Source organism: Carassius auratus, unplaced genomic scaffold, assembly GCF_003368295.1.
Source record: "Carassius auratus strain Wakin unplaced genomic scaffold, ASM336829v1 scaf_tig00026057, whole genome shotgun sequence".
In the NCBI taxonomy this organism is placed as follows: domain Eukaryota; kingdom Metazoa; phylum Chordata; class Actinopteri; order Cypriniformes; family Cyprinidae; genus Carassius; species Carassius auratus.
This window is the reverse complement of record NW_020525482.1, coordinates 12859-31651: the sequence shown is the minus strand read 5'-3', so window position 1 is coordinate 31651 and position 18793 is coordinate 12859. Positions and strand designations below refer to the sequence as shown.

At 37.0% G+C, this 18793-nt stretch overlaps 3 protein-coding genes across 3 annotated transcripts; 1 reads left to right on the top strand and 2 right to left on the bottom strand.

Annotated features, from left to right (window-relative positions):
- The first annotated feature begins 215 nt into the window (after positions 1 to 215).
- LOC113078583 (platelet-activating factor acetylhydrolase-like) lies at positions 216 to 5814 on the top strand. The gene is made up of 11 exons (XM_026250899.1): positions 216 to 366; positions 822 to 964; positions 1048 to 1198; positions 1341 to 1434; positions 1528 to 1596; positions 3495 to 3666; positions 3916 to 4029; positions 4133 to 4224; positions 4677 to 4847; positions 4942 to 5090; positions 5575 to 5814. Exons 1-11 carry the CDS (start codon positions 294 to 296, stop codon positions 5673 to 5675), a joined length of 1329 nt encoding a protein of 442 aa, XP_026106684.1. The 5' UTR covers positions 216 to 293; the 3' UTR covers positions 5676 to 5814.
- A 579-nt stretch (positions 5815 to 6393) lies between these two features.
- Positions 6394 to 16612, bottom strand: LOC113078582 (tudor domain-containing protein 6-like). The gene is made up of 16 exons (XM_026250898.1): positions 16244 to 16612; positions 9900 to 15334; positions 9653 to 9777; positions 9428 to 9508; positions 9327 to 9357; positions 9177 to 9226; positions 9033 to 9081; positions 8854 to 8906; positions 8718 to 8772; positions 8330 to 8385; positions 8176 to 8239; positions 8014 to 8081; positions 7874 to 7925; positions 7704 to 7771; positions 7565 to 7619; positions 6394 to 6983 (listed from the first exon to the last, which is right to left on the bottom strand). Exons 2-16 carry the CDS (start codon positions 15295 to 15297, stop codon positions 6805 to 6807), a joined length of 6384 nt encoding a protein of 2127 aa, XP_026106683.1. The 5' UTR covers positions 15298 to 15334; positions 16244 to 16612; the 3' UTR covers positions 6394 to 6804.
- Positions 16613 to 16980: 368 nt separating this feature from the next.
- LOC113078585 (splicing factor 3B subunit 6) lies at positions 16981 to 18585 on the bottom strand. Its single transcript, XM_026250901.1, has 4 exons — positions 18420 to 18585; positions 17930 to 18048; positions 17695 to 17833; positions 16981 to 17302 (listed from the first exon to the last, which is right to left on the bottom strand). The coding sequence occupies exons 1-4, from the start codon at positions 18447 to 18449 to the stop codon at positions 17213 to 17215; spliced, it is 378 nt and encodes a 125-aa protein (XP_026106686.1). The 5' UTR covers positions 18450 to 18585; the 3' UTR covers positions 16981 to 17212.
- Between the last annotated feature and the right edge of the window lie 208 nt (positions 18586 to 18793).

The window sequence follows — 18793 nt, the reverse complement described above, 5'->3', positions numbered from 1 at the left end:
TCAGTTAGTCTACCAAATGAAATGCTGCTTCACAAGCCCGCACTCGAATGCTATTGGCTTGCGTTGCAATCTGTCATTAAAGGCGAGAACGCTGGGATGTGTTTTCAATTCGAATCATTCTTTCGACGAATCATTCACTGAAAAGATTTGTTTAAAATACTTTCCCCCCAAAAAAATCTGTACGATTTTCACACTGATTCAAACCTCAGGCAGGATCTTTGACTCTGAGTCGAGTCGAGGCTCCTCCTGCTGCTCAAGCTGAGATTCGATGTTTGTTAGCCTTGCTAACGTCGATGTGTTCTGTTGGCAGACTCTTTCAGCTGACTCTGGTCAAGAGGATATATGAATGGTCCAAGTCAACGTCGAGTAAGTCATAAGAAATTATTTTTTTTTACCAGCTGTTCGACACCTCGTCATAGCAGTGGCTTGTATGCTAATAGTAAACAAGCTGGTCTTTGTCACTGGTTTCGCTATTGACAGCCACTTCCTATCTTGTCACTGATTTTCATAAAAGTTTTTGCATATTTTTCTAATTTTCCGACCATCGTTTGAACTTTTTATATTGTATTTATGTAAAACATAACAGTATTGGCTTTCATTGTTACACCCACATGCACAGTCAGTGAGCTCACATGAGCTACTTCTCTAATAAGCAGTATTCATATGACTAATAAACCAGAATGGTTAAAGCACTGAGTTAACTAAAAGTTGTCAGGCACCAAGAACTGTGCCAGCTGAGATGAGTCAAGTATCTTGTTAAAACATGTCATGTCATGCTCTGTCATGAACTGTGGTGACAGTGTGGTAATCTTGTTTTTCAGGTTTAAAGTCTCTACCTAAGTGGAACTGGTTGGCTGTTTGCACAATGGGTAATTCAAGCGGGCACAACACTCTGGGTATCCCGCCAGGAAAAGGACCCCACCAAGTGGGATGCGCAGACCTGATGGTGGGGCACACAGTCCAAGTAAGTATGCACTTGAATTCAGTGTACTTGAATTGTCTGTATGTCATCATCAGGTTTAAACAATGTATGTATATTTCATCAAGGGTGCATTCTTGAGACTCTACTATCCATGCCATGCATTCAAGAATCCTCATATGCCAGATTGGGTCCCGTGCAAGGAGTATTTCAATGGCCTCGCAGACTTTATGAATATGAGCAGAGCACTAAGTGAAAGAATTTTTAACTACCTCTTTGGTAAGAATTTTTGGTTGAGCGCTGAGCCCTTCGAAAATGTCAGCCAACCATGCCACTTCCTCACTTTGAGATGTGGTTAAAGCATTGGTTGCCGCTGTTGTCATGCTTTGGACATTTATGTGTGTGTGTTTGTTTGCATTAGGGTCTTATAAAATCCCAGCAGCCTGGAATGCATCATTTAAACCAGATGGGAAATATCCTGTTATTATTTTCTCTCATGGACTGGGAGCTTTCAGGTGTGTTTGATTTGAAGATTCAGGAGCAAACGTGATGTCAATCCTTGATTGAGTGTTTTAAAGTGCCACTGTGTTTTTGTGTTGTATTTTCAGAACATTGTACTCAGCCATATGCGTTGAAATGGCTTCCCAGGGCTTCATTGTTGCAGCTGTGGAGCACAGGTGCTTGATTTCCATTGGAATTTATTAGCTATAAAAGTTTTCTTTTTCTTTGCAACTGGACCAGTATATTGAGATAAGAGATTACTTACTACACTTACTACAAACTGACTCGTTTACAATTGCTGTTCAGTAAACTCTCCTTACCCTGTGCCAGTGAAAGTGTTTGTATGTTAGTAGTCGAAGTGTGTGAGAAGAATGCAAACAATAGTGTAAACTAGGTCATCACATTCTTAACAGTGTTGACCAGTGGACTGACAAGTAACACTGAACAGCAGTGTTGGTGAAACACTGCATTTCAGGTTTAAAAAAAAAAAACTAGGGTCTGAATTCAACTAGACTTAAAATTAAAGGGGTCGTGAACTGCCTTTTTTTGTGCTGTTGACTGAGGTCCATTTATAATGTTATCAAAATTTTTACATAAAAAAAAACATAATTTAGAAGTAATAGGCTATTTTCTGTCCTGTTTTGACTCCCCTCATCACAATGCTATATTTGAATAGGCTTGGTCGGATTGTAGATTCAGAAGTATACACCCACTGCTATGATTCGCTAACAGTTGTTTATGTTTGACAGCCTATATCCTTTACAGATGGAAGCTGCTATGATTCAGGTTAAAAATGCACAGATACTCAGTATATCAAAAAATCTGTAATAACAGGGAAAGCAATAGTGGCCACATAATAAAAATAGTTACTCTGTTAACAGTTAACATTACTGTCGTTTCCAATATAATCATCACAGCATCATCTTTTAGTATCAGTCTTTCTGAAAATCCTGCGTCGAATTGTGCCTTGTTTGTGAATGAATCCACAGTAAAATGTAGTGAACAAAGGACCCAATTCTTACTGATGCGGCATGGAACTTCATTAAAAATAAAGCTAATCCGCTCTTTCCTAATGTTGGATCTATGCAAAGACCAAGTTTTTCCACACTTTGGCACTGCACAGCATCTTGTTTTCTTCTGAGCATCTTTATTCCTTGGTTTCTGCATAGACCTGCGTTTGCCTCTCTAAGTATTTACACTGCATGTGAATCGGTGAGTGGAGCTAAGCAGGCAGTGATGAAGAAGCAAGCGTTAATCTTTTTCTATGGAGGCGGGGTTTAACCAAACTATTACCTCATAAAGTGGTACATTCAAAATAAGCTGTTTTTAGACTAACAAGACATTTTTGAGTTCTGAAACTTACAGAATGTTTTTATAGAACAATTTATGTCAAAAGATTTTAATTTCTCAGCTCATGACCCCTTTAAATCGAAATGTAGCAATGGAAATACTTTGTAGTGTTGCTATTGTAGGGAACACAATTTTTTCTATAACTAAAGTTTTCAAATTTGTTATATCTAATTACTAGTTGTACGAAGTGCAACTTTAGTTGAGTTCTGACTTCTATAGTGGTGAATGAGAATTATAACAAATATATTTTTTTTGCAATCTCATTTGCCCCAATAGCAAAAATATATATATATATTGTTTCAACGGCTTTCCAAAAAAAGGAAAAAAAAAATATTGAGAGATTGATTACAGTACATTTGTCAAAAGAGAAAGATATCATGTTTGCCATCACTTCCTCATCTTGTATTTTTTTTTTTTAAATCTTGTATTTTAAACACTCTTGCATCAGCGTTAACCGTATTATATAATTTAACATCTTTGTAAAAAACAAACAAAAACAAAAAAACAGACAAAATATAATGTTATAAATGTACATGTGAAAAAAAAAAAAGGATATGTTTAATTTACAGACTGGAAATCTGTATCCATTCTGGGGTCCATTAACTAGAAATTTGATTTTGCTACTCTAAAACATTAAATATTTTCACTCTTGTTAAAAATCTCAAGATCACTAATAGTAATGTGTTGTTTTTCTTTCACTTAAATGTAAAAATTTTAATTTCAGGGATGAATCTGCTTCTGCAACTTTCTACTTCAGAGAACATACTGAGCCAGGAACAAAAAAGCATCCATCATGTGACCTAGCCAAGCCTGTGTCTGATAATCTAGAAGAGGTTTGGATGTACTACAGGCCGTTGAAACCAGACGAAAAGGAGTTTCCTCTTAGAAACAAGCAAGTGAGGAAATCATCCTCTCGTTACTCATCTGATATCAAGAATATCAGATATGCTAAACAGTCACATTAAAATTTTTAGGCCCGTTGGTGATATTTGCAGCCAAAAATGTTTGTGTTGTGTTGTTTTGCAAGGAAAATCCAACAATAATCATTATCCTTTTAAGCAATAAGCGTTATCTATTATTTCTACGTTGTCTAGAACTGTCTGTGTTCCATGCAAATTAATCTTTTTTTTTTTTTTTTTTTTCAGGTAAAGCAAAGAGCAGATGAATGCATCAGAGCCTTGGATATTCTCATTGACATCAATTCAGGAAAGTCTGTGGAGAACGTACTACAGAGTGACTTTGATTTGTCAGCAATGGAGGTGAATATTAAAATTAGTTTAAGTTAGTTTAGTTCAAATTAAGAACTGCTCAGTTATATTTTTCAGTTCCGGTCTGCTGATGACGAGCCTTCTTGCATTTCAGAACTCCATGGACTTGTCTAGAACAGCGATTATGGGACATTCCTTTGGAGGCGCGACGGTGATCGAATGTTTGAGCAAGGATGTCAAATTCAAGTATGTTTTGAGCTGACTAGAAAGTCATGTGACCTTTACATATCATAACAGTCTGTGTGTTACAAGATCTTGTGGGTAGATTATAAACTTATATCAGGGAATCTGAGAAACAATGTTCTCAGTTAGTGCAGTTGGCCTTTATTTTATCCTTCACACTGGTGTCTGTGAAACCCTCTGCAAGTTTCCTGTTTTTTAGATTTTTATACATGCTGTCATGCTACTTGAAATCTTGTCATGCACTCAAAATTGCATCAAAGAGAGAATCATTTAATAATAATAAAAAAACATAGCAATAAATTTGTTGGGGTTTTTTTTAAGAACAAATTAAACTAGCCAAAAAAGACACATTTACTTGGTAAACTAATTACAGTAGCACAGTGGTAGTGCTATGTAGTTTGCAAGAAAAAATTAAAAAACAAATGATTAATCCTGTCATCAATGTTGCTTCCTAGCTGTGGTGTGGCACTGGACACCTGGATGGTTCCTCTGGATGAGGAGATCTTCCCTGGAGTAAAGCAGCCAATCTTTTTTATTAACTCTGAAAAATTCCAGTGGATTGAGAATATCATCCGTATGAAGAAGCTGGACTCTGCCATCTTTTCTAGAAAAATGATAACCATCAAGTATGTAATTCCTTTTTGTTTTGTTTTTTTTACAAGTTGTAATTCAGTCTGAAAAATGTGTTTCAATTAATTGTGCTGTGCTGTGTTTTGGCAGAGGGACAGTCCATCAGAGCTTCCCAGATTTCACATTTCTTACCGGGAAGTGTATTGGAAGGTTCATGAAGCTAAAAGGAGATATAGATCCACACATAGCCATGGATCTTTCCAACAAAGCAACTTTGGCTTTTCTTCAACGCCACTTAAGTGAGTTAATTTACTTTTTTCGGGTTAGTGTACCTCATCTCACTTTCTATAGATTTTTTTTTTTACACTACTTTTAAAAAGTTTGGGGTCAGTAAGTTTGAATGTGTTTATTCAACAAAGATGCATCTAATTAATCAAACGTGAGAAAAAAAAAAAAACTTTCATCAAAGAATCCTAAAATAATGTTTCCACAAAAAGATTAGGCAGCACAACTTTTTTCTACATTGATAAAAATGAATGACTTGAGCACCAAATCAGCATATAAGAGTGATTTCTGAAGGCTAGTACTGGCTGCTGAAAATTCAGCTCTGTAAGACATTTGAAATTTTAAATTGTAATACAATTTCACAATATTAATGTTGTACTCCATTTTGATCAAATCAGTGGAGTTATGTTAAACTGGAGACTTTTCCCCAAAAATTGCATCAGTAATGTAATACTGTAAACTTGTTTGCAATATCTAACACATCTCTTTATTTTCCAGATATGGACAGAGACTTTAATCAGTGGGATCCTTTAATTGATGGAAAAGACGACAACTTGATTGCAGGAACCAATATTACTATCCCTCCATCATCTATTTAATCGATTAAGATGAAATATATGTAATCTTGCAAACGCACATGTAACAAATGGAGTCAAAAGGTTACATATTTGAGCAAGAGCCAATCTATCACTATGAAATTCCATAAAAGACTATATTTTGAGTACGATTGAATTTGCACTAGGATTGTAACTATGCATGTAAATTAATTTTTTTTTTTAACATGACAAACTACAATTTATACAGGATGACTTATGAAAGGTAGCACTTGCAAAACCGTGCAATAGACTTTTAACACTTCACCATCCTTTTATCATGTGCCTTCCTGTTGTTACTTAAAGTGGGTTTTTTATATCAGTGTTTTCAATTAATTTTGTGACAAATGTTACATGGCAAAAGTTAGCAAATCATTTGAAAATATGAAATACCATACTGTGAAATATTCAGCATAGCCTGCTTGTTTCACCCCAATGATTTTAACACAAAACTAGCCACATAGCTTATGGATCTGTAACTTAAACTTCTGATTTTTTAAGTCAATATAATCAGTTTTTACACTACTAATTTCAGGTCAGCAAAAAAAAAAAATCAATCACATTGGATTAAGATTTCTATGGTTTCCAGTAAAGCCACAAAAATGCCTAAGTTCTTTATATGTATGTGAGATTTTGTATATTAAACAGAATTACTCACCATTGGTATTGTTTTTTTTCCCCCACATACATAGTCTGAATAACAACGAAATGTTCATACAAGTGCTACACAAAGGTTGCATATTTATTAAAGCAAACTTCAAGTTTCCACAAAATGCAGCAAATTGCTTTTCCCCACAAATTTAAATTTAAGAGCTTTTGAACAAACAACAAAATCCAAAGTCAAGAAGTATAATTTAGAAATATTGTTTAAGAATGCAAGAAGGAAAACAATGAAAGGCTATGTAATAACTGAAAAACAAACAAAACAGCCTTCATCTGCAATGAGAAATCACTGAACAGTAATGGGATGAAATAAACTACAGCTCCACTATGAACAGGCAGTAGTGCTTATTGTTGCTATTATACTGTTAATGGTATTAGGCAGACCATAAATGTGATTAACAAAAGAAAAAGAAAACATTACATAAGTAGCTTGCCTCTTAAGATACATCAACCATCTCCCGAGAGGTATACATTAGTCAAGCTTCTGTTTTTCATTTTCTCTCTCCGGGTCAAATACGTCTGCCTGGGATTCTTGCAATACACCAACGAAAATGACATCGTCAGATGTGTCCTCACCCTTCAGGGTCAGATGAGTGACACATGAATCCTCTGCACTAGTGCAATCAGATGCATCGGACTTTTCTCGTACACCTGTGAAGCACACTGCTGTTTTAGTTCCAAAGACTATAGAATACCCAAGACATGTCACTCATATAGTTTTGAATGGGGGGGGGGGGGAAATGCAGCGCTCAATTGCAGGAAGCCCCACCTTTTGGATTAAAGAGCCAATCGATAATCGGTAAAGTCAGCACAGCTGCCGTTAGAAGTCTCGGTTGCTATTGAAACAGCCAGTTCTCTGAGATATGCTCTTAGGACTGTGCATGCGCAGTTGCGCACTAGCTGATCTAGCCTGAGAAATAAGCTTTTTATAATGCTATTGGAGCAAAAGTAACAACATTTATGACAGTTGTTGTCAGATTTCTTTGGCGATTTCAAAAATGACATTTTATCCTAAGCTTAGTGAACAGTTTTGGAGAATTTGATCCCCATTCAAAGAGACAGGAGCTGCACTTGGATGCCCCAGAGGCGTTTCAAAGATGGCAGCCGAGTGACATGACTCGTCTTAAAGAAACTTGGTTAGTTCTCACTTAAAACCAAAAAATATTATTTCAAATAAAAACAGTGGGACTGTTAATGATTTTTACATTTATATTCACACTTAACTGACTTACATGAGGATTCTTCAGCATCAGTATTGGGTTCCACAGTAACTGTATCTCCCTGAAGCTGAAGTATTCAAAGTAAGGAACACCAATAAACACCTCAAATGATTGTGGTTAATGAACTGAGTAAACGGTAAGCTTATAATACCGTGCCATCAGATGCAGTATCAGATTCCGTTCCATCACTGGTAAGAAAAATAAGATCTTCAGGTATATCTAATAAAAATAAATAATTACAATTAATAAATGCTAAACATCCATTCTTTATGTTAAAATTGAAAGACTTTCATCTGAATATGGAACACAAACATGACATACTATTAAACTCCTCAAGCAAGTCATCAGTCTCTGGTGCAGTTCCACACACATCCTGTATTTGCAAAAACATATGAAAGGAATATATTTTCAGCCACTGTTGTGGGTATTTAACAAGATAAGAGAGAGAAAGGACAAAACACCTTATGATGAGCCACATCCAGGAAATCCATCATTAATTCCACTCCAGTAGTCATCTTGGCAGCATCTTCTAAAAAGTCATATTTTACAAATTACAATAAAATAGCACAATCAGCTAATTTTTTATGAAGTTTGAGTTTATATCTCAAAGTATGAAAGGTAACCTCCATGCTCTCCATCTGAAGTATGTAAATCCTCTTGGGGCTCCTTGCTTTCTACTTGATCAGGCTGGAGTACAAATAAATTGAAGAGTCGTTGTTAAAAACCATTTAAGTAGTTTTAAACCTCAATAGTCTTTTGTCATATCTGTGTACTTACAGTAAGTACTTCAACAAGATCATGTACTTGTGTACCTTCCCCTGACACATCTACAACTGAAAAAAAATTAAATAAATCGCCACTGTCATTGGCATTGATGTCCAGGATAGAGCAGGACAATAATGTTGTTGTTTTTTTCCAGTAAAGTTTTGTGTGAACGATGATGTGCATGCAAACCTGGTCAATGTGAAAATGTGAATTTTTCACATAGACTTGATATTTCATGCTGTCTGAACACAGACATTCATTTAAATGCAGATTTAATAGAATATCACTTTTTAATGTAAACAGACATTCTACAGTACATTCATAAAATGTACTATGCACAATTTGCAACTGAGGTCCCAATACTTTTTAATAAGAAGGCAAATCAAGCAAGCTCACTTACCCTTAGAATGTTCAACCAAAACAATGGAGCAGGATACACACCCTGTGGCTTGAGGCTGCAAGTGAACACACCCCTATCAGATTACCATCACTCAACTGTATTAGCTTTTGATTGCTACAACAGCATCACACCGTACCTGGTCTGCAAGTTCATCACCTGGATCCATTTGGGCAATGCGTGTTTCTTCACCTTGACATAAAAATAAATAAATGAATTTTAAAAAACGCAAAATTTTAACTATAGTATATTTTAATGTGTATTAAAAAAAATGCAGTATGTTATGCAGTGATTTTGCTAATCTATACAAACACTTACCATTTGGTTCTTCAGACGTGACAACAGTTCCATATTCTGCATCTTCAATCTTGTGTAATCAGAGGTAGAATTGGTTGTTAAAGTACATGTTCAATTCTCAACTGCTGTAAACATTCTACATAGCACAGCTAAACATCCATTTACCTTTGAAGGACTTTTCTTCAATTTAGTATGTTTCTCCCTGGTTACTTCATCTACAAAACAATTTTTATGTTTTTATGTTATCTATACACATACATACATACATACATACATACATACATACACACACACACACAAAAATACAATACTTACCACTTAGAACTGCAGCTTCAATGCATGAGGTCTGCAATTAAAGCAGTAGATGAGTAAAAAATAATTTGATTATAAACAAACAAGACTCCAGCATTCCACACCTGCAATGGCTTGTCTGGCAGAACTTCGAAGATATTGAGAGGATCTACTACCACTTCAGAGTCATGTTCCACAAGCAACACCTGAAAAAAATAAAATAATAAGTCTGAAGATGAATCTGCTGTTATACTAAACAAAACCAGGTTTCTTTACCAGAAAACACATCTAACAGTAACACTTATAACAAACAAACAAATAAAAGTGTGAATGAGAAGAGAAATTCTCACCAATGCAGCATCTTCAGAAATTTTTAAAATTTGTGCTTTGCACCAATTTCTTCTTGCATGAGACCATATCACACATTCTGATCCAACAAGCTTCCTCTCTGTTGCTCGCCTTAAATGGCCCAAGTCTTTAAAAATATGAAGATTTTATATATATATATATATATATATGAAAGAAGGTCATTTGCATACAGTGAATATTGTATCTCTAGAAGTTGCACGACAAATTGTATGTCACATTCAAGCTTACCGGATTTAATGATCTCAAATGATGGTGACTCTGGTTCCTCAACAATGCATAATTGAGAATCGGTGTTATTCATCAAGAAGCTATTTATATTCTCTGAGGAAATCATAGATGTAGCTCCCTCAGAGTGCTGTGACAAACCTACAGGAAGGGGTGTTGGGTCTGTCTCAGGAAACGCATGTTGGGGTGTTGTGATTAATGGACTTGTGAAAGCTGAAACTCGTTCATCTTCCATGACACATATGGTTTCATGATCCTCTTGTGCATCAGAGGGCACTATGCTCACTGTATCAAGGGAGGCAACATTTTCAGTAATCATCTCGAGTGACTCATCTGGTGCTTCATTTCCAACTTTTGTACTTGTCAGTAAATCAAACTGCTCCTGTTCAGAATGTTGCATTTCGAGAACTGATGTGCAGGCTTCATTGTCAACATTGTCAGTGTCTGAATCATGGATAACTACTAAGTCAATATTAACTTCAGCAGCCACAGAGACATCGGTGGGCACCAGTTTTGCTTCACTTAATAGTTCAACAGATGAAGTTTCAGCACTTTGACTTTTCCAATAGCTTCTCATGGTATCATTAATGACAGCACCATTGCAATCCAGCTTGACAAAGTGTGGCATTTCAGAGTTCTCCATTTTCTCAACAGTAATATTTAAAAGCTTGTCATTAACTAGCTCAAAGAACACATCATCTGCCTCTTCAGCCCAGAAACCCTTGGAAAGATCAAAACCTTCAAGCTGGCAGTCGAATGCCTGAGGGGGCACATCTGATAGCTCAGGTGGAAGTGTTTTAACGTCACCAATATTGACTTTTGCCTCATTTCCATAGTCTACAAAGGTAATGGAGAGAGTGTCAAATTCCCTAGATGTAACTTTAGCTCGATACCACAAATTATCTTCAGTGAAAAGGGCAATGCAAGCACTTCCAACTGGCAGAGATTGCTCACTCATAGTTTTTTCTGATGCATTACCAGCATTCTGTAATGTATCTGAAATCTCTTGAAGTTTGTCAGTTGCTGCATACTGGCACCAGAAGAGTTGAGGACCCTTGATGAATGAGGTGTATCCAGTGATTATTTGACCAGCTGATATGGTAGGGTTCTTGTAATGGGTACAGACTTTGATATCAGATGTCTGCTTGACACCCGGGGTCGTAAGCTCAGTTGCTGGTGTAACATCACCCCTGCAGGTGGATCCAAGCACTACACCATTAACATCAAGTTTCACTTCCCAAATGGTCCCTGACATTTTCACAAATGTGCACATGATCTTTTCAATGTTTTGTTCAATTACTTGTTTGAAGTTGGGTGCAAGTTCTTGGTCTCCACTCTCAACATTTAGTTTATGTACAGAGCAGTGGTTGCTGTACCTAGGAAACGAAGCAAATGATTGATCAAGACGACATATTTTTGAGGCAGAAATTGTAACCGTGTTTCCAAAGTCAACAAATTCAACATCGATGCTGTCACCGATGTTTTTTCTTACTGCTGCACGGTACCAGGAGTTATCTTCAGGAAACATTGCACAAACCAAGTCTCCCTCATGAATATCACTGGGATCGATGTTTGCGCACCTTGATTGGTCGGCATTCAACTTCTCCACAAGTGAATAAATGTCATCCTCATCAGTTGCAAACTGAACAAAGAAGCTACAGGGGCTATTGCAATGAGAGATGAATACCTCAGCTTCTAGACCTGGTTTTATTATTTTCACTGGGAGTGCTGATTCGTTAAGAAGAGCCTGCGACTTGGGTTTTAAAAAATCAGTTTTGTCAGACGTACAGGGGTGCCGCACATCAGCTCGATCATTGCACTTTCTTTGTGGATCATGTTGTTTCTGGGAATTATGCAAGGTCTCAAAATCTCTTGTTGGTTCTGGTCTACCATCTGTATGGAATCCCCACTTGCTCGGTGGCTGTTTTGATTCAACTTCCCCTTCTTGTGCTGCAAAACGGTCACGGGATTGGGGAACTTGATGAACGAAATCTCGCTTTAGACCACTGTAACTTTCCTTCATATGGGTTGCCCCATTTTGTGCACTTCTGTTCTTTGAACTATATCCTTTGAATGCACTTGGTTCATTTCTATGGATTTCATTGTGAAACTTCTGTCTGATCAGTGCATTCACTTGAGTTTTTCCCTCATAAAGTTCCACCAAAAGCTTTCCTCCTGGGTCTTTTGCCACGATCAAAGCAGTGAAACAATGACTGTCCGCAAAATTCCGAAACCAATTTCCAACTTCACATGACACATCTTCGGGCATATCTGAGAGCCCACATTCAATTGCCTGCACTGGGATGGACATAATTTCTCCTGCTTCGATTGGAACCGGCAGTAAGTCTGATTTATCTACTTCCAACGTGTCACCGTAATCCACAAAATTAACCACAACTGATGGTTTTGTAGACTTTATTTGGCCTCGGTACCAAAGTCCATCTGTGTATTTTGCAAAGCAAACTGTTCCAAAAGTCTGAGGACACTTGGTTTCCTCTAGCTGACGGCATAGGAAAGTGACCTTCTTTGAAAGTTTCTCAATCTCCTCCGAATTCCTGGCAAGATGGCAAAAGAAATGAGTGACACTTTTCACACAGGTGATACTCACTTCCTCTTCACACCCAGTCTTGACTCCATGTGAAGAATAATAGTAGGTGTCTAGGTGAAAGGGTGGAAGAGGAGCTTTCTTAGAGGGAGCACGGTCAGCTAGACGTCTTTGGACAAGGAGATTGCAAATGCTTTGGAATGGGGTCTCCAAGTCTACCACATTGAATACAACTTTCTGGGAGTCATACATTACAGCAAATATGGTGCACTTTAATGGCACATTCATGGATGCTGCTGCGTCAACAAACTCTTGAAACTGCAATGTGGCTTCAGGGTTCCAGTCTAAAGCTGAGTGGGAAACTGGTTGGATCAGGTTATACAAACTGCATCGAAAGGCTTGTCCCTTCATCTTCAAGAATGCTGGAGTGATCTTTCGAAGATGTTCAACAGCAACCGTCTTTGTCTGTCCATAATCAACAAACAAGACATCCACATGAGGTGTTTGGTGCTTATGAATGACCAAGGCTCTGTACCATATCCCAGTTTCAGGATGACGGGCAACACAAGCTGCTTCCAAAGGTGGCTGAAATTTACTATGAGCATAGAAACGCTGTATATCTTGCATTAGCACTTCTAAACATGCTGCATTTTTGGCTTTTTGACACCAAAAATCATTTGGACTCTCAATGTAGGATACAGTCACCTCCAGTGAACTTCCAATGGGAAACAAGTATTCCTTGAAAGCAGATGCACTGTCTGTTATGGCAGAAGAGCTGGAAGGCATTTTATGCAAAGCTCCTGTCAAGAATACACCAGATGTGTGTGTAGTTTTTAAACTACAAGATCTTTTGGTAGAATTATCCACAAAGCTCTTTTCACTGTCTGCAAAATCTGCATTGCACAGCAACTTGCTCACATCATTTTCTCCATCTAATCTCGGATCCACTAATTGGACAATGTGAGTGTCTTGATGCTTGTCTTGTATGTGCAAATCAAGTACTCGGTCTTCAACAAGTTTTGAAAAGAACAATGTAGCCCTCTCGTCCCAATGTTTCAATCTGGACTTAATGCCATAGAGGGAGCACTTCACTGCCACAGCAGGTAACTGCTGAAATCTCAAAGGCAACTGTCTAAGGTTGAAACAATGAACAAGTTCTGTATTACCATAGTCAAGGAAGTAAACTTCTGCTTTCTTGTCAATTACCTTATAGATAGCCGCTCTATAGAACACACCATCCTGGGCTTTAGCTGCACAGAGGAGACCGACAACAGGCTTTCTTATCAATCCATCAGTGCTTGTTGGATCACTGTACAGACTTCCAAGACCATTCATTAGCTGACTGAATTCATCTGCGTATCGCTGAGTTTGAATCCAAAACTTTCCAGGGTTCTCAACATGCTGTACAACTGCCACATGTGAAGTGTTAGGTGTAAGACTTTCTGTGAAAAAAACTGGCTTGTTCCCTTTAACGTCAGAGTAGGTTTCATCGATGTGTGTGGCCTTGGTTGTCTCCAAAATCTTGCTCTTTTGAGATAATGGGCTCTTTTGAACAGCAAAGTCTGTAAGGGTCATATCAGAGTCCAGTGAACATTTCTGTTTCAGTTCAAACAATTTGTTGATGTTCATGTTCTCCTCTCCGTAAAATGTGACATAGTGGACACCTTCAGAAGTGCTTTGATACTGAAACTTGGCAATCACTGTGCGGTTGAGCAGGAGAGATTTCAGGTAATCAATTTCTGAAGCTGTCCAGCCAACACCTCTGTCGACTATTCCATGAAGGGAGCACACATACGTTACGACAGGCATCCTGAAGAATTCAGTGGAAAGTGGTCTGACATTCTCAACTTGTACAAATTGTTTCTTCCCATAATCCACCTGCAAAATTTCAACCACATTGTTGGCAGACATGACCTGCTGCAGCACAGACCGATACCACTTGCCGTCACTTCCTCTTGACGCACATGGGCTGCCTAGATTCTCAAGTTTTGCGAAGTTGCAACCAACTCTTCCCTCGTAATGCTGAGTTATCTGTTCAGTTAACTTTTTCAGCTCCTGGGAAAAAACCTTAAGCTGACAGAATATTCGAAATGGACTTGTTACTTCCGTGACCACAACGGTCTCAACAGTGTCGGTCTGTAGCTCTGGGTACATGTAGGCCTGCTGCTTCGGTGTTTGCTCGATGATCTCAATTGGTTTGGTCCTAATGGAAGAAACTCTCTGAGTTTCTCCAGGCCCACTGTTGGCCTGCAAAGATCTGGCTACAAACTCCTTGAACCGATCACTGTACAGCTTCTTTGCAAAGCCCATTTCAAACATCTGTCTGGACAGACAAGGAATGTCAAGTAGGAATGTTCGGTGAGGCACAAGAACATCTTGAACAGTGGCACTGACTCTTCGACCACAGAAGATCTTCATGAACTCTAAAGCCATTGCTGACCATTTGTTTTCAGGAGACAGTGGTAGGACATTGGCAAGAACACAGAATTCAACTTCAGGGGGAAGATAGAAAAAGTCACTTTTGCCCCATGCTAAAGTATTTATAGTGGCACGCAGCGTTCTGCCTTCATCAATTAAAAACACACTGTACTCATCAGTATCTCTGGACACTATACGGGCTCTGTACCATGTTTCATACACTCGTACAAGACACAAGTCACCAGGGTTTCCATCCGATTCACAAAAAACCTCTCTGGGGTACTGAATCTCTTTTTTCAGCTGCTGATATGCAAATTTTCTGTCTTGATCAAAATTCCCCCAAAACTCTACCAGAGCACATGCTGGGTTCAGGTTTACTCTGGTAATGAGTACAGGTACATTTGAACCCGCTGATGGGAGTCCTGGAATAGAACACATGGTGGCCCCTTCTGTGACTAAATTTCTCCGGATATATCTAGAAACAGAGAGAGGATGTATGAGAAGAAAAAAAAAAAGGACGCTTACATTACTCTGTAAACTTTTGTAAATAGTTGACATAAACTGGACACACTTATATATATATATACACATCAATTTGGACAACACTAGACAAACATCCAACAATTAGACAACCAATGTCAAGAGTTTAGACTACAATTTATATGCATCAAAGTAAGCATGTTTTAGGTTTTTTTATGTTACATTTATAACTCTAAGGGACAGGTAAGAGGAAAATGCACTACGAAAAAAAATACTTTACTGAAAAATTCATTCTGTACATTTTTTATTTATAGACCACTGAATATGACATAAGACAATACATAGTATGAGCATTAACACCATAGTTTACCTCAAGGTACCAGCTAGAGTACAAGTTAAAAGTATAAAATTACTCGAGTAATTAGGGAAGGTGTTGGAAGGAGTATGTCAACTAGCTGTTATCACAGGTGAGGGCTAATTTACAGGCAACTGGTGCAGCCTCTGATAGCTAACACATGAAATTCACATTTTGCAATGTCTTGCATGTCATACACACTGGTCCATAAAATCAATTTAGTAAAGTAACCTTCAGCCTCGTATTTGGCATAAGCTGTCAGTTTTAACGAACCTTTGAAAATTCCCGAAAATGACTTTAGATTATGTTGCGTCAGGACATTTATTCAAAGACATTAAATGTTCGGCTTACTCCCTCGAAAACTAAATACGATTTAATAAACTCAACAAAACACCATTTACAGTTTCAAAGTTGTGACTTTCCTTTTTTTACAAACGCCTGAAACGCGACAAAACCATTTCGACCAATGTCAATCATTTCAATCAACACACATTTAATAGATAAAGCCACACGTTACAACATGAAAAAACCTTTATGACAAACACTCACCACTGCAGGATATACTCCGCTTTTATTTCAGTGCTGACAAACGACATCTTGGCTTCTTTTGTGGGACCGATGAGGAAGAAATTTCACCCCGTGATACTAATCGGGGAAAACGACCAACTTCTATAGCCGATAATTTCAAGAAGAAAACAAAAGATTCTAATTAGATGCCACTAATGTTGCTTTCGCGCCTCGTTCTGGCGCGTTCACCTGATTGGCTCATTTATGGTCAGACGGAAGTTCAGTAAGAGACGGAGGCAACGATACTTAACAAAGTTTAAATCCTGATCCAACGCATGATATTGAATTATTAATAATTAATATAGTGTATGACTATAAAGATGAATATGTTGTAATGAAATTAATTCCAGGTTAATGTTTTTTCCTCACTCATCTCTTAACAACTTTAATGTTATTGTATTACCAAAATCATTTAAATGCAATTACTTAAAATGCAATTATAATAAATAAATATATATATATATATATATATATATATATATATATATATATTTTTTTTTTTTTTTTTTTTTTTAAGTAATATACTGTATATGAACTTATAAGCAATATTATATTGATTACCAATTAAATGTGAATCCAAAATGTTCTCCAGTCAAATCATTGTTCATTATGTATTTTAATTTGTAAAAGCTTGCTATAAATGTATGTATGGCTATAAATTATGTACTAGTTTACATGTATAATACAAATATGCAAATAAGACACCAAGCAGTTATTTTAAAAAAGAAAAACACTTATTTATTAAAACAAATGCTGATTAACAAATTTTTACCACTTTATTCAAAAATTTACAGAAAACTAACTGAAAAAGACATTAGGTCAATATATAACAAGATTTCAGTCCTAGTAATGAACACTGTTCAACAGGTACTTTTTTATTTAAAGGTTAAAAGTGAGATGGGTATGGGTACAAGGAAGAAAAATAGCACAACAGAAATAATCAAATGTTGACTATTTTGGTGGGTCTGTGTTTATCCCGTACTTCTCTTTGAGAATTTTCAGCTGCTCCTCCTTTTTCTTTGTGTCCATTTTTTGGAAAGCCTTGAGGAGGGAAACAAGCAACATTAGAGTTTGTTTTTTTTTAAATCACACTCATTGAATTAAACTTTAAAAAGAACTGACAAAACGGTAAAAAGATTACAAATTTCATGTGTTTGCATAGACTTGGCAAATAAGGCTCATTCTGAGGTTAGTCAATAGTCACTGTCTGTTTTCATTGTATAGTTAATACTATTTTGTTTTTGTTTTTTTCTTTTGTGCTCCCCAGACGAAATACAATTATAATTGTTTGAAACAGAAATAAAGTAAAAGGACAGAATCTTAATATTTTGGTGAACTACTATTTTAACATACAACAAAATATAATGGAAATATTTCAGTTTCACATGCCATAAAGTTAATGTGAGAATCAAATCAAAAACAGTTAAACTCACCCTGTTTGCATTATAGTACAATACTACTAAGTATCTGTTGCAGACATTGAATCCAGAAAGATGATCACAGGCATTTTTGGCATCAAAGATGTCTTCGTAAACGACATAGGCTGTTCCTCTCGTCTCTGGTGTGTTCCCACTAAAACAATAGAAGAACAATCAGTTACCCAGCTTATCAAAATACACAATCAGTACTTTCTTTAAATAAAAGTGAACCCTGACACCTGATACTTACACTCTGATCTGACGAATTGGCCCATACTTTCCAAATATGTCATACATCTCCTCTGCAGTGATTTTGTATGGAAGGTTACGAATATACAATATCCTGTTCACCTCTGGAGGTAAACGAATCTGAAACGTGCCAACAAAGAGAAACATAAACATACACATACATGAAATGTTACCGTTTTAAAACACAAACATCACGAAAAAGAATTCACGAATTACGACATGGACGCAATTTGGTAAACATTTTGACCGTTTTTTCGACATGAGAGGGCACTGGAGTCCTAAATACGTCTAATCGTAAAAATTACAAAAGCAGGAAAAATATATATATTTAATATTCAAATATCAATAACTCTTATGTCTTTGTCTTAGACGTAACTGATCGCGTTTATACCAGGAAAACAACAGTAAACATCAATCGCTAATGTACCGATTGTCTATTTTGAGCCCTACACTACCAACATCACGATCATTTGAACCGAATCTGGACTTACATTCGCTCGTTTAGCTGCTTGCATCGCCATGGCTGGACCTTTTTAAAGAAAACAACACTCAAACTTTACCAAAAAATAAATAAAAATATAAGCCTTAACCAGTACTAATCAGTAGCAGCTAGCACGAGCTAGGTAGCTGCGCACTTTGCAATGTTTGATGGCGCAATGCGATGACGTATTTCCGGGACTTCTGCGGTCAGGTTCCTTTGAGGTGACGTCAAGCAGCGATTCCACTCAGGTTTCATTCTAAAAAATATTAAAGACAAAAGTTTCTATTTTTTGTGTGTGCCCCTAGAAAAACGGGACATCATATTTGTTTGTCCTTATAAGCAATTATTTTAGATATATTCATTTGTTTATTAACAAAAAACTAC